Raw genomic sequence first — 16444 nt, 5'->3', positions numbered from 1 at the left:
ACACGCATGGATCTCATTGGGGCAATGGCATATGTGGAGATCATCGGGGCCAAGAAAATCAACACCTGGCCGCGATCTTACATTAAACTTCTTTTTTTTTTTTTTTTTTGAACGGTGTTGCTCGAAGAAAGCAGCAACCAACCTCAAATGCTTTGTCCCTTTATTCTCCACCTATGCCATCAGGGGAACATCATTTAAATAAACAGAGTGTCAAAGTGTATGTTCACCCTGCAGCGAACCTAAAAACCTTACTCCCATACCCGTCGTTCTGCAAATGCAACAGCTCCCGGTACAACTTTTGGGCAGGTGTTCCATTGTTTAAGCTTCAAATGGGGTCCTTTCCGAAGTCGTCTTGCATGTAGGCATTTATTTAATTATTCAATTAAGACGTTAAACTGTTTTGTAGCGAACATATAGAACTTTTAAAAATATTTGTACATACTCCTGTAATTCATAAATATATTGTTTAAAAATATATATCTATCTATATACTGCATGTGGCCGTATTTGTCGAGTACCAAATTTCAGGCACACGACTAGTGCTAAAAAAGAGAGGGCCCTACGCTTATTCGCGTTTCCACTTCCTGAAAGCGTAAAGATTGCAGCAAATAGGCAGAGGACTGGTTTTTCAGTGAAAACAATGGTAAATAAAAACAATGTAGTTGAATTATAAATGCATGGATGCAGATTTCTCACGTCACAGACATGAAACTGGCTGGAAACGGACAAAGCGTGGAAATAAGTTCGCTTTGCTGCCAGCTGTGATTTGAATTCAGAGAGCCACGTCTGGTGGGTAAATAAATATATCTAGGACAGTGTACTAAGTGCGATATTAATGGTGAGTATCCATGTAACATTAAAACTGTCAATGTCGTATAGATATGTTATACAATTCAAAGAAAATATATATAATATATTGCATGCGAGAATATATCTTGTGTTTCATTATAAAAAGCGATGTTACTGTAATGAGTGCTAGGAAACTTTTCGAAATTCATTGCTCAATGAAAAGGAAGTTATTTAATTCAACAATATGTCAGCTGATTAGGAAAACACTAATTTGCTCGCAATCATGTCTGCATTTGTAAGTGTAGTGCTTTCGTCTTTGGACCCATCATTATAATGTATTATTTAAAAAATAATTGTTGCAGATTTGCGTATTTATGGTAAACACAGCCAACTAATACTAGTTGAATAGAATAGGTGTCACAATACATCCCTTCCAGAGGACAAAATAACATTACCACTACGCGCTGACATTACAGTTTGGTGACATTTTAAGCATAAACTCATCTTCAACTTGTTTGTAGTCTGTTATAAAATATGACATTTCTAATTGAAAATGAAAAATAATATGTACAGTAGAATGCAGTTAGTAAGTTGCTCTTCAGGGTGACATTACTTAACGCCGTGTATTTTGCAGTTTTTTTTTTTTTGGTAAACCCACAGTAAGATTGGTAAGAGTCAAAAAGTAAGAAAAGTACACAAATACCCCCCCCCCCCCCCCCCCCAAGTATGCACAGTTGGTAAGAGTGATATTTCCTAGTTATCAAGGTCTTTGTATTTTTCAAGTACTACAGAATGTGCAGTAAGGTACTGTATACATTAGGAGCCTAATTGCAAAATAAAAAGCCAATGAAGGGTCTTAAATGTGAAGGTTTTGCCACAGTATAGTGAGGAACACATTTTCAAGGTCAAAATCGCTCCACAAATATTCAAATTAAGTCAGTCCAAGTATGTGGAAGCACTCCTTAACAGTAACAGTTATTTTAAAAAGTTGTCAAAATGTGGCATTATGTGAAATCAACAAGATGATGCCCACATGACACTAAAAATAGGGGATTTGGCATTTACCACAACAGTTAACATGTAAATGTGAATACATTTTTTACTTCTTAACTAATGTCAATACTGACTGAAAGAAATTATAACATTTTAGTGTCATCCTTATTTTCAAAACTAAATTGTCGCATGATCCTGGGGTTATTATATTCAGATGGTACAAATACAGCACCTCTGAACTTCAGCCCCAGTCACACCTGGAAGGAGAACGATTTTTAAAAATCGTTCCAGTTCACATGAATGGAGGTGGTCGCACCACAACGATAACAGTCATTGTAAACGATAGCTATCTTTTCGATCGCTTTCAGAGCGATGTTTTGTGCAATAACGATAAATGTGTCAGTAAATACAGGCATTGTAATGGTTTACTACAGAGGAGACTGCCCTCCACTGTTCTACCGCAGAACGTCATGTTGGAAAACTGTTTCTGGCCGCCTTTAAAAAAAATAAAAATAAAATCTTCTTTAAAAAAAATCTTACTTTTGCTTTGTTGAAAACTGAAACAGGCTTTTAGATCTGCTATTTTTTTTGTTTCTGGCCCTGCTGTCCAACTGGTGCACATCGTTGTATTCTGGATGGTTTGTGCTGTGATGACTGTTTAAGTTGTAGCTTTTGTTAGGGAAGACTTTCAAACAAATTATACACACAGTTTTTCCTACCTTCACTCACAATTGCAAATAGTCATGTTCCCACTGTGGTAAAAATGTGTGCTTGCCTGCCTGGGTAAATGCAACAATTTTTTTTCCAGTGGTGCTGAGCACTCTTGTGAACACGATTATGCCAGCGGGACTTTAACAGAAAAAAACGAACTAATTGATTCCAATAAATATATAACATTTAAATAAATACACAAAATTAATTCAAAAGTTTCGATGCGCTGGGGGAGGCCAAGTAAAGGTTGATCCTCAGAGCCATCATTGCATGATAATATAAATATTACATATACATAAAGTTTATATGAACTAATGTTAATTAGAATTAATACAGATTTAAAGGTATAAGTAAAAATGATGTCACTATACGTAGAACACCATTACATCGTGTAAGAATAAATCATGGATTTGAGTATAAACAATAACACGTCACACCATCAAAAACCTATACATACCTCCAATGTTTTGATTCAAACACATGCTCCCTTGAGAGATATGTACAACATGGCTCTTTGAGCTAATATAGTATGAGTTCAGCTGCAGCAGGCACAGCTTTGAGGACCACTGGCCTACTGGATGAGCAGTATTTTATTTAATTTCTTTAGGTTATGGATGAGTGTATAATGGGCAGGATCTCCAAGGAGCTACTGTATTGTTTGCATCAGTGCCTTGGCCAAATTCTAGTAGTTATTAAATATTATGGCCTGGTCCATTTCTCTCTGGTGCCCTTTCTAAAATTTTTGGGGCATCCATCTTTGGGGCATCCCTGGAACAATATTCTGCATAAGTATCCACATTTTCCTGTATTACAAAAGACCCATAATGGTTTTATGGATGAGTAAAGATCTTTTTGACATTTATATTTTTGTCTTTACCACAGGTATATGATCCACTATGGCCATCACCCGGTTCCGTTTATTCAAAATTTGCACTTGCCTTGCAACAGTGATCTCTTTCTTTAAAAGATTGATATGCAGGTAAGTAAAAGTGTAGTTGGATTTATTTAGATTTTTCCATCCAGCTGAAGAAGGCTTTGTTGTCTGAAACCTGAAACATCCGGATTTAATTGGTATTTTATTTGATCAATTATTCAAATTTGTGTACTTACATTGTGTGTGTGTGTGTGTGTATGTGTGTATATATATATATATATATATATATATATATATATATATATATATATATATATATATATATATATATATATATATAAAATGTGTGTGCTTTTGAGTTTTTCTTCCCAATTTGTGTAGCATGTGTTAATACATTTCCCTGTTATTTTCAGGTCAGGAAGACAGAGAAAGCTAAGTGGAGATCAGATAACCCTTCCAACTACAGTGGATTATTCCTCAGTTCCCAAACAGGTCAGTGAAGTTGCCATTGCCATTTTAAAATAAATAAATAATTAAATAAACATTTTCTCATCTCTTTTTTTCCTATATTTGTAGCCAGAGGTGGAAGAATGGAGTTCATGGGATGAAGAAGCGCCCACAAGTATTAAGATTGAAGGAGGGAATGGCAGTGTAGTCTCTGAGCAAAATGATGCAGAATCAGATGAGCCTGATTATTTCAAAGACATGGCACCAACAATCAGAAAAACACAAAAAGTAAGTTTGTTGAAATGTTAGTAGTGGTTGTTATTGAGTACTATGAAACACTATCCAGAGATACCCAGACAATTTTAAATTAATTTTGCTAAACATGCCACACCACACCAACACTGTCTGTTTGCTGTAAACATTTTCAGCAGTTATTGTAATTGCATTTATTTAAAGACGTAGATATAAAAAATCTAATGTAGGCTAGAAAGTAATTGCAACACAGAAATGGACATGGAATATACCATACTTTGATGCAGTAACTCCATTTGGAGGATCCTGCGGATTTCAAGAATTGTGGTCCTGTTGGCTTTGTTCATGAGAGATTCTGACAGAATCTTCTCTGTAGTCATAGTTCGTTCCCGGAAAACTGAAGAGTGATCACACTACCCAGTTCTAAAAGTGCATTAAAGGGCATTCCCTGATAGAAGAGAGATGGATAGACATTCTGCAAGTATACTGCTTACTCTCTTGTCGTGGATTGGTTAAATCCTTTGCAAATTTGATTACATTTTTAGATAATTTTGCTAAATTTGTACATTTTACTTTAAATTGTTTGCTCTTTTCTGGGATGAGTATATTCTATTACTTTTGTTTTCTTCCAGATTGTCCTCAAGAAGAGGGAACCATTAAATTTCACTTTACCAGATGGCAATACAGGGTTCTCTAGCAGGCTCGCTGCTGCACAGGACATTCCTTTTAATGCGCCATCTGTAAGTACCTCAGAATTCATCTACAAAAACTAGTATGTTGAAAGATGCTTTTTATTTCTAACTCAAAACTCCAGATCACTCTGTAATTAAGATAGTTACACTCAAAACAGAAGACCAGTAAACAAATCTAACATAGTGATATATATATATAAATCTATTTTTCCTTAACTGAATGTAAAGTACTACCAATTTTCTTTTCTGTAAACTTATTAACTAAGGTCTGGTTTCACAGACCCTAATTACACCACCTTATTTTAAAGTAGTTGAAAATGATTGCTAACCAGCCGAATAATGATAAATATTTCTATGACACTATACACCAAATTAAACTGTAAGGGAAATATTGCGTATAAATTAATTACTTTATTAATGCCAGTTTGAAACATATCGGCAATCTTTGGCCTTTGTGTGAAGTCAGGTTGCAAATTGGATTGAAGACTGCAGAGGAACCTGTTGTAGCACCAGTCTGATACTGGCTTCATTAGTTAGTTATGTATAGTGTGTTTTATAGTAACAACTCGCACCTGAATTGAGGAAGTGTTTAAATCAACAAGAAGTCTGTGGCGCTTGTGTGTTTCTACATCAAGGTGGATGTTCCGTGCTAATTAAAAATTACATTTTGCCATCAGAAATGCAGCGAAGCATTGAAAACTTGAGTATCGGACATATAAAGAAATAGGTATTGTATACATTTACACATCAGCAAAACAACTCTTCTGTGTAAATGTAAACAATAGCTTATTTTCTCTGAGTCAACTTAAAAGTGGCTAATGTAAACAGGGTAATAAGGGACTTTACCTTTTGTCAAACCAGCCAAAGTTAGTATGGTTTTAAAGTTGTTTCTATTGGAAGCTATTTTATAGAAACAGAATTACTGTATAGGAGAATTGACTTGTTTTTATGTGTTCACAACATAAGACCACAATTTTAAAGAACACTTACTAACAAATCCTCCTGTTGAGGATTTATTGCAGAGAAAAAATTAATTGCAGAGAATTTATAGCTAATAACTTTCTTACAGTAGCTGGAGTTGTTTAGGCTATTTTTATGACATAACTTTCTCAAATGAAGGAATCGGACAGTGACCAGCTAGCATTCTTCAACACCATATCCCACCAAATTATTCAGCTGTCAGTTAATACATAAAAATAGTGGAAAAGATAAATCTAAACAATTTAATACATAATTTAATGTGTAATATGTGAAATTGTCTACTTAAAGCAAAAAAAAGGAGTTAAAGAATAACTGTACAACACTGAACTTTAAAGAGTTTTAAGCATTGTTATTACATTCAAAATACAGCCCCGTAATTTACACTTGATATGTTTCTAACAGGAACACTTAGCTTTCGAATATGTTCTTTTTTTTTTTTTTTTTTTTTTTTTTTTTTTTTTTTTTTTTTGGTACTATTCAATTGTGGTCAGTTATTTGTTTAATAGAATATTACAATAAAGGAAGACTGCTTTCTGAGTGTGGGATGATGCTAATTGGATTATTGGTTTGTGTTTTTTTGCTCTGTAGGCAGAGCTGGGGGATTTAGATAATTGGCAAGAAAATTCAAATGCCTGGGAAGATGAGTCTGATGCTACTTGGGAAGCTGAAGAAATATTAAGGTATTTACATTTTCCTTTCGTGGTTGTCCGCAAAAGTAGTCCGGGTGAGCCTGCTAATCATACAAAGGTTAAACTAAAGGTAAGCCCTAAACATTTTTGGGTAAGCCCTAAACTAAAGGTAAGCCCCCTCTCCTTTTCTTATTGAACCACTATTCTTTATTCCTAATCTACATTAATGATTTAGATTCTGGTATCGTAAGCAAACTTGTTAAATTCTCAGACGACACAAAAATAGGAGGAGTGGCAAACACTGTTGCAGCAGCAAAGGTCATTCAAAATGATCTAGCCAAGATTCAGAACTGGGCAGACACATGGCAAATGACATTTAATAGAGACAAATATAAGATACTGCACACAGGAAATTAAAATGTGCATTATAAATATCATATGGGAGATACTGAAATTAAAGAAGGAATCTATGAAAAGACCTAGGAGTTTTGTTGACTCAAATGTCTTCACCTAGACAATGTGGGGAAGCTATAAAAAAGGCCAACCAGATGCTTGGATACATTGTGAAAAGTGTTGAATTTAAATCAAGGGAAGTAATGTTAAAACGGTACAATGCATTAGAAAGACCTCATCTTGAATATTGTGTTCAGTTCTGGTACCTCACTGAAAAAAGGATATTGCTGCTCTAGATAGAGTGCAAAGAAGAGCGACCAGAATTATTCTGTGTTTAAAAGGCATGTAATATGCAGACAGGCTAAAATAATTGCATCCATTCAGTCTTGAACAAAGAACACTATGCAGCGTTCTGATTCAAGCATTCAAAATTCTAAAAGGTATTGACAATGTCGACCCAAGGTACTTTTTCGACCTGAAAAAAGAAATAAGGACCAGGGGTCACAAATGAAGATTAGACAAAGGGGCATTCAGAACAGAAAATAGGAGGCACTTTTTTACACAACAGTATTGTTGTTGAAGCTGACACCCTGGGATCCTTCAAGAAGCTGCCTGATGAGATTCTGGGATCAATAAGCTACTAACAACCAAACGAGCAAGATGGGCCGAATGGCCTCCTCTCGTTTGTAAACTTTCTTATGTTCTCCCTGGTAAAAGCCGTTTGGGTAATGACAAGATCAGTCAGCTGATGAGGACCGAAACGTTTAACCTCTTAACAAAAATGAGATGGTGTTCATTTTGGATATAGTAGAATGAAAAAATATGTCATGTGAAGGGTGTCTCTTATTGTATAATGTTATCTCGGGCAGTTTGGTCGAGAGGACCACAAAGCGAACCTGTTCTGGCTGCTGATGTCTCCCTACAAGAAGAGACACCCTTTACACGACGTTTTAACTTATTATAAATCGCACACAAGGATTAGACACACACAAATATCTCTACGGTAAAATAACTTATTTTCTATAAAAAGGTTTGGTCCAGCATTGACCGTAACTGACCTACAGTGGCTGATCTGTGCTGTTTTTTCAGGCTAGTTAAACGTGAAAAGAAAAAGAACCATAATTAGGATGACACATGCGAGGTAAGGCAAGGGGCCAAGGGGGCCCCTGGAATGCCAAGAAAAGGCATTAGAGCGCATGCTGTGTATATGTAAGCACTCAACTTTATTATGAATATATTGTGTTGTTATGTTTAAGGAATATATTACGATAATGTTCATTATGGTAATTGTTTATTAGTTAAAGTTTTAGTAAAACGTGGCCAATTTATTATTTTTTGATCTTTTAGACTTTTTTCTTGAATTTTTTTAACGCAAGAATGTGAATGTGAGAGTATAGGTGTACGTTTGTTTTAAGTACTCACCCAGAGGACTGCTGAGACACAGACATCAACTAGTCCTCATCAGATTTAATTTGCATCGGGTGAGCGTGTGTTTCTAACCCTGCTGTATGAAATTTGTGTTTTCGGTTACTTTCCAAAATGTTTGCAAAATATGTATAGCAGCAACTCAACAGTATTTAAATACTTACATTGTGCCTTCTTTCCTTTTCTATCTTCCACAACAAAATCCTTATGGTCATGGGCACATTCTTCTGGGGTTTTTGTGTGTAGGCATTTTTTTTATGTTTCGCCACAATTTGCAATTCTGTTTTAAATCTTCCATATCTTAACTAATAGAGTTTTAAATCCTGTGAACAAGCTTCCATTCCTTTTGTAATTTCGTTTTAAATCTCACAAGCAGAGTCTCCAATAGAAATGTAGGAATGTGCTGCTCAGTAGTTGTGGTGGGTTTAAAGTATTCAGAACGAATCAATGATAGATATTAGTCAGGAATAAGGGACATTGCCCAGCTACACTGGGAAATGTGATTTTTATTTTGTGTGGAAAGGGGTGGTCAATGTGAATTGATTAATCATTTCCACTGTTCTTCCAGTGTTTTCTGGTGTTTATTGGCTATACACCAATTTCATTTTTTTGTGTCGAGGAAGGGGGTGGGTCGTATTTTATTGGTTGATCGGGTTGTTTAGAGACATCTGTACCTGTCTTTGTGTCTGACCATGGCTGTTTGCTTTTCTGCAGCTAATTTTGTGTTCTAATTTACAGCCTTAGCAGCGGATGTTTGTCACTGACATACTTGCTTGAATTTCTCATTTTACTAGTTTTTCAATCCAAGTTTAATGCTAGATTTCGACACTATTGCAACCTTTAAGATGTAGTGACATAAAATGGTCAGTAGATGGCATTGAAGTGTTAGTAAAAGACAAGCAAGTATGTGAGCATGGTGATCATTTGTTTATTCATCAGCAGTGGAGTTGGTTCTGTGTACTCAGCCCTCTTAATATATTTTCTACTTGATTAAAAAACAATTGGGTATAGTAGGAATAAGTTTTTGCTTGAACATATCACATAATTTTACTTCTTATAGTTGCCATCATAATGCAGGGTGTTTTTCTGAACTGTCCTGTTCAAAGAATTATGGCTGATGGACAATTTGCCTCCAAGGATGCTGTCAGGATAGTGAAGTTTCATAATTTGATCAGTCATTTATAAGAAAATGTTACATTGTTTAAAGTTAAATAAATATAAATGTATTTTTCTATTTCATCCACTTATTGGCTTGCATTTGTTCCTTGAATCCACTTCAAACTGTAATGCTGCAGGACTCCCCTGCAATGTTTTGGTTCTATGCGTTGTTTGCCTGGGGTAATATTGCATAGCTTAATTTTGTCAATACATATTAGAGGCTAAGAAAAAAAAAAGTGCATGTGTAAATTATCCTATCATTATAAAATGATGTTGCCGGAAGTAAAGATGGTGCAAACAAACATAAATGGGCTTTTTACCAGTTACTTGCTTTTTTGTAGTTGGTTCAATAGATTGTTGTAGCTGTGGTATCAGCATACTCTAAATTCACCCTGGGGACCTATTTCCCTTCCAGTTGATTTAATTTGAAGAATTCTCTTTTTGAAGTACCTTTTTCTTATGCGCTTCACTAAAACTTAATTTGCCATTTATTTTGCTGCACGATGGTCTGAAGGGTAGTAATAAGGTGATATTTTTAGGTAACTAAATGTTGATGGTCAAGAGTTATGAATTGAAAGATGTAGGCCTTTGAATGAAAATTGCTTTGACCTTACTGTAGTCATTGTTTTAATTATTCATTGAGCATATTCATTTGTGCAACAGACCAGAAGTCCACTAAGAAAGTAAAGCAATTAGTATATGGACCATTATTCTAGCATGGTGTTCTTTCCATTTGTGGTGGATACTTGAAACACATGATGGAGAAAAGGTTTCCAGGGTTGGTGCCGTGTGCATGTAAAAAGACATATGTAACCCATGCTCCACGTGGTGTAAATACATCTGCACATGATAATAATGCCAGTTGGGCTGACTGTTGACCTACTTTTTCTTCATGTAAGGGGCGACCTTGACAAATAACATTTGTATAATTTTAAAACTTGTTTTACAGGCTTTTGAACTAAAAAAAAATATGGAAGTCAGTGGCATAAGGGGATCATGCAACCCCTTTTGGTTCACTTGATTTGATATATTATGTTCGTCACATAAGACAGGCTAGAATACTCTTCGTAAAATGTTTTTAAAAAAAATAACACACCCAAATTTAATCACAAATGGATGGGCGGTTATTTGCATATAAGTACAAGTTTATGTGTCTTCTATTAAACTACTATGATGGTCTTTATGAGCGTCTACAAAAAAATACGATATGCTGCTGTGTGCTTTTCTTAGGGAGATTTTAGAGTTGCCATAGAAACCACTTGAAGCAGCACTTTTAGCCAGGGAAGCTATGCGTCAGCCGGAATTGTTATGTTCTGGGGATCCAGTGCACCAGCTGCAGTCGGTTTTTCTCCCTCAAACAGGTCATCACATGCTAGAGCAAATTTAAAATAAATTGTCTGTGATTCATGAAACTAGACACAGTAATTTAAAATAGTTTAACACTTTCAATGCTGCAGGCAGGTATAGCATTAAACCACAGGTCTCTGAAAAACTCTGAATCTGCAGCACTTCATTGTTCCTGCGACCAGGTGGCAGTAGAAAAAGGGTGGAAAAAACATTAAAATAACTGCAGGGGTTGCTGTGGTCTTCCATTGACTGCTGTTGGGAGACACAACCCTAAACAAGGGTGCAGCTATAAAAATAGACAGGATTGTTTTGTTTTATTTTTGCTTTTGTCACAACCTAACATTAAAAGCAAACTGTCCGTTGCCATGTAATTATACATGGGAAGTCATTAGATCCATCTATTTGTATTTATGTATGTTATTATTCTTTTTTGTAACTGCAATAGCGGCTTGTGTATCTTTTGTATTTTTTCTCGAGTCACAAATGCGTACATTTCTAACTTGCAAAAGAAAAACGAAGGAAGAAAACAGTTATACAGAGTCCCTTTGGATCATTTTTATGTTGGAATTAATAAAAGGTTTATCATTGTTATAGTTTTATGTTGAGATTCATGTTTTTGGCGTTGGAAACATTGTAGTTGATTTGTTGGAATGGTTTAATTTTTCTTTTTTGAGGTACTGGCCTTGTAATGTTGTAAACACAGACACAGAAAATACCAGAGCATCTTCATGCTTAAAGATAAACATCACATTTCAACCGGTTGTGGTTTGTGAGACATGGTGCAAAATCTCATTGATGTCTTCATATTTGGTACACACCTATATTATGCAAAAACACCCCATTCTAGTTTTTATTTTTGACTTATTTTTAATACTTTTTTACAGGCAGCAGAAAATGGCTGAGAGGGAGAAAAGAGCTTTGGAACAGCAAAGGAAGAAGATGGAGAAAGAAGCCCAAAGACTAACTAAAAAGGAACAAAAAATTGCTGTAAAGCTTTCATAACATTTAAGGATCCAAAAGACATGGTGTACTGTAAACTGGAAAAGTACATGCTTCCCCAATATGAACAGTTATATTTCTGTAGGTGATAAATAGTTTTTACAGTAGTTGCTGTTAATAACCTGATGTTCCTTGCAACCTGCAGTTCAGCAACCAACATTATTTAATTCGAAGGTCAGTAGAAATAGCTTGGTTTACTTGAAGTTTATAATGTTTGGAACATGGCAGTTAATTATTTTGGGGAGATACCTTTCCCTGTTACTGATCTTGCAAGACATTTCTGTATAAACCCAATTTTACCATGATGCTATATTACATGTTCTTCAGTTAATTTAACTGAAACGAAATTAAAATTGAATGTTAAGAATTCAACATTCTTTTAAAATTTGATTTTCAGCATATGCCTTAGTAATACAAAACAATATTTCTAAATGTACAAAATGTTTTAACATAACCTCAAAGACTGATGATGCTATCAGCTTATGTCATTCTTTAAACCTATTGTGACCCTTTTCCTTTTAGTTCTGATGTGCACATCACATCATCAGCAAGAACTTAAGCACTTTGAATTTGTACGTTTGACTGGATTTTGGTGCGATAGCCTATTTCATACAAATGTATAAACTCACCTGCTATGAAATTAGGCTTGCAGAAATGGTAAAAGGTTTAATGCAGGACTGCATTATACCAAAACATGTCAAATTATGAAGGTTTTCTTAAAAAGTGGAAGTGAACTCTTTTATAGAAAACAAACTTAAATACAAATCTGAGAGATGAAAAATGGCCGCTGATTGGCATTTTCCCCACTGTTACTCGGTCCCCTGGGGATATTGGTGTGAAAGGGGGTGGGGGGTGGTGGTCCTGATTTTTTTTTTTTTATTTATTTATTTTTTAAAGGTTTGTATTTTTTTTATGTAAAACAAAAAGAAAAAAAATAAGGCACAATTTCATTAAGGTGGTTGTTTTTACATTACATACCCTGTTGGTGCTTGCAGACGTCTGTCTTTGCAAGTTGCTATTTCATTGGTCCACAAACAAGTACTGTGAAATAAACAGTAAGGGTGCAGTGCTATAGTTTCAGAAAATGACATACAGTTAGGGTACATTGCTATAGTTGTCAGAGAACTTGAGAAAGAAATGAAAAAAACTAATTTAGGTGCAATTGGTAAGAAAGAAAAGTAACAGTGTTAATGGAAAGAAGCAAGAAAAAGTAGACGGCCCACAGGAGAATGTATTCAGAAAGTTCATGTACCGGGAAGAGTGCTATGCACATTTTGTTCGAACTTAATACGTTAAAGGATACAAAGCGTCGGAAAGCCATATTCTCATCAGAAAACATGTAGACCTAATAAATACTCATCACAGTAACTATATCCTGCCGTCTGCATTTTCTTTGCGACTTTCTGATGTAAAAGTTGCATTTGAGATCCAAAACAGCAAGGACATTTAAAGTTTTACAATATTTATTTCAGCAGTAGTGCACAGATAAGAAAAAATAGATTTCACTTGAAACTAAATATATTTTTTACCTTAACTTTATTTGACTGGATACTTGCATCAAGTTTCACAGACCCTATTTTTTGCTGTCCTGTCAAAAAACAAAACAAACAAAAAAAAAAAAAAAACGTTCACCTCATTTGCTTGGTAGGTGCTGTTTTGCTCACTGTCAAGTATTGTCATCTCTGGGCTTGTGAAACCAGCAGTTAAAGTTCACTTATTATTTGGTATTCTGCTGTAATCTGAATCATAACTTCATTCAATTTGGGTTCCTGTGCAAAACATCCAATATGGCAGTGGATCCCAGATTCCTGCCAATTTTCAGGGTGGTTATTTGTTTTTGTTTTTTTTAACTTCTCACTTTCATCTCTGAAATCTGCTGTCATTAGACAAGGATTAGTATTTAGTCATGTATGTGTTTTGTTCTGTTTTTTCCCCTCCTATTTCCTTTGTATAATGGGGTTGGCAATGTTAATGTGATTTTCTTTGGCTTTAATACTGTTCGCTCAGGATTGTGTCCGTAAGGAAAATATTTACCTGGTAACTTTGTACAAACCCGTAACCTAGAAGAATACATTATTTATTAAGTGCATTTATTGTTAAACAGGGCCATGTAGAATAACTTCAATGGATTTACAATGGTTATGCAAATGATTGAAAACCGTATCTCACCATGTTAAAAATAATTTAAAAAATAAATAAATAAATAAATACTAAATAGCTAAAATGATTTGATTGGGAAGAACAGGTGCATGCTGATCATAAACCTGTATTGATGCTTTTATTTTTGCATTTGTGTTCTGTATTCATTGATTATCTGTCTTGAAAAAAGCAATAAATGATCAATGTCACCCTGCAGGTATTGGATATGGAATGTATAGCAGGATTATCCATTGAGGTTTGTATAATAAATGATCATTTTTTTATGTTGTCAGGAGTGGCATGTGACTGCCAACTTCCAAAAGAGCATACAGTTACAAATAGAGCACATGAAATCTACAGTACCGGCACAAATTATGGCCACTAGAAATGATTTACAGCAAGACAAAGGGTCTGGATTTTATTGCCTATTTTTCCTCACTCGTCTCCTCTTGAAAAATATGCTAAATATTTTAATGAGTAAAGAGTCTGAGTGAGAAAAAAATGGGCAGTACAAGCCCCACCCCTACACTTGCTGCAAATCGTTTGTTGTTGCCATAATTTGTGCCCGTGCTATTCATCTGCAAACTGCGGTTCAGAACAAGAGGATTACTAATCATTGCTTACATTTTCATCACAAAAATCTTTGATGTTGTTTATGCATGTAAACAGTTGGTGCACGTGCTGGTCAGATTTTACTCATATCAAGCCACCTACAAGCTTTTTTTTCCTGTGAGCTTTTAACCTTGAATTCAGCTCTACCAATGGCATATAATCACACTATTGCATGAAAAACTTTCACACAAAAGGTTGACTTTTTAAGCACATGCACAAGCTTCAGTAGTCCGTATGATTGTCATGGGAAACGACAGTAAAGGAATATACAAATGTTTGGATTATTATTCTTTTCACACATCCATGGCCTTAGTTTTATTTCCTTGACCCAAAATGTAGGATAAACATTATAAATTGTGAAGGAACTATTGAAAACATAGGCTCATTGAACCTGTTACTTTTTTTTTTTTTTATTGCTGTTCTGTGCCAGAAGAAGGAACATGTCTCATGCCTCATAGACACAGACACACAGTAGATGCCGCTCATTATCAACCCTGATAAAGACAACTTCTGGTTATTAACATTTTCCCAGGAACCAAACCCGTCCCATAGACTTTAATGTTAATGGAATTCTGATATTAGCAACACCACTACGTTTATTGACAACTTTATTACTGGTTGCCAGTGCACTTCATGCAACTTTTATAACACACTGACTTCGCAACTGCGTATTTCTGGCGCACTCGGGCGGAATCGTGGCTTTGAAACTGGCTATGAAACTGCACACAAAATTGACATGGATTTACAGCGGGAGGTTGTACACTGTAAAAAGCAGACAATGTTGAACAATTTCTTATTTTAAAATTTGGTTCTTTAGAATTGTTTGTAAGTGTAACACATTTTTATGTTTGCTTTATTCATGTAATGACAATTGTAGCACATCGTTGTGTAGTAGTATTTAAGCCTACCCCTTTTTTTGTTTTGTTTTACACACGCATGAAGTAAACAGTTCTATGTTTGGGTATTTTGTGTTTCTCTTGTTCATTTTTTAACACTAACATTTAAAACACATGTATTTCAGTGCCATACTTGTACAACTACAGTATATGTCGTTGTTCCATATAAATACACTTGAAAACAGGCTTTTTGCTTATTGGCAACTTTCAGTTAATGACGTATTTTTGTTGGGAACCGAGAGGTATATATGTATATAGATATGTATGTGTGTAAATATCAAATAGTTTTAATCTAAATAATCATCAAATACTAACTGTCAAACTTAAGATTACTTTACCTATAGAATGATCAGAAATAATGTTCTGATTTTGGTAAATAAAAAGGGATTTCACAAATATGTAGAAGGCTATGTGGTTTATACCTGCTTTGTGCTTTAAAATACTGTACCATAATTTTTCATTTGAATAAAATGTCACCTACATAAACATCCCATATTGTTTTGTGCATTTTTTTTTAATAAAAAGAACAACGTGTTCACTGTATTGGAGTGAGACATTTATTAAACATGTTGTGTAATATGTTGTTTTATTATAAAGATAATACTAAAACAAAATCTCCCACACCAAAATGAAAACAGTTAATGTAGATAATGTATTCGTTTTCATGTAGTTGTTTAACCACTATTAATGACTGCATTCATTATTAATATTAGCATTCTGATAGGTTAATCTGTTACCACATGGATACAATATTGATAAACTGTTAGTGGAAATTGTACCATTATTACTGCAGTGATATAAAGAGCATATGGTACATTATGACTGAAACTTACACATGCCTAGGAAATGAATGAGAAATATTTTCACCTTACACAGTAGTTACGTTGCTTAAATAAGCCTACACCAGTGGAGCACAAATTAGTCTTGTAAGGGGAAACTCAATTCCTGAAGGCCTCCAATTTGAAACCCATTAAGTATTTCCACATCACAAACTTCCACATGCTGTATGGGTGAAGGGATAGTGAGCCATTGATTTTCTTAAATGCAGAGTATTTATGACATCACATTACAGCCATGAAAATTACTATTTGTTAATTGGTCAGACAT

The 16444-nt window shown here is 34.8% G+C and overlaps 1 protein-coding gene across 2 annotated transcripts; it reads left to right on the top strand.

The window, feature by feature from the left end:
* Window positions 1-578: 578 nt before the first annotated feature.
* On the top strand, window positions 579-13179 carry LOC121314911 (receptor-binding cancer antigen expressed on SiSo cells-like). 2 transcript variants are annotated; one of them, XM_041248653.1, is made up of 7 exons: window positions 579-838; window positions 3376-3472; window positions 3781-3859; window positions 3944-4102; window positions 4699-4806; window positions 6328-6419; window positions 11576-13179. In XM_041248653.1, exons 2-7 carry the CDS (start codon window positions 3390-3392, stop codon window positions 11691-11693), a joined length of 639 nt encoding a protein of 212 aa, XP_041104587.1. In that variant the 5' UTR covers window positions 579-838; window positions 3376-3389; the 3' UTR covers window positions 11694-13179. The 2 variants fall into 2 exon arrangements, with proteins under 2 accessions (XP_041104587.1, XP_041104588.1); XM_041248654.1 differs by having other exon boundaries at window positions 598-643.
* The last annotated feature ends 3265 nt before the right edge of the window (window positions 13180-16444 follow it).

This window comes from Polyodon spathula, chromosome 4 (genome assembly GCF_017654505.1).
Source record: "Polyodon spathula isolate WHYD16114869_AA chromosome 4, ASM1765450v1, whole genome shotgun sequence".
NCBI lineage: Eukaryota > Metazoa > Chordata > Actinopteri > Acipenseriformes > Polyodontidae > Polyodon > Polyodon spathula.
This window is presented reverse-complemented; position numbering and strand designations above follow the sequence as displayed.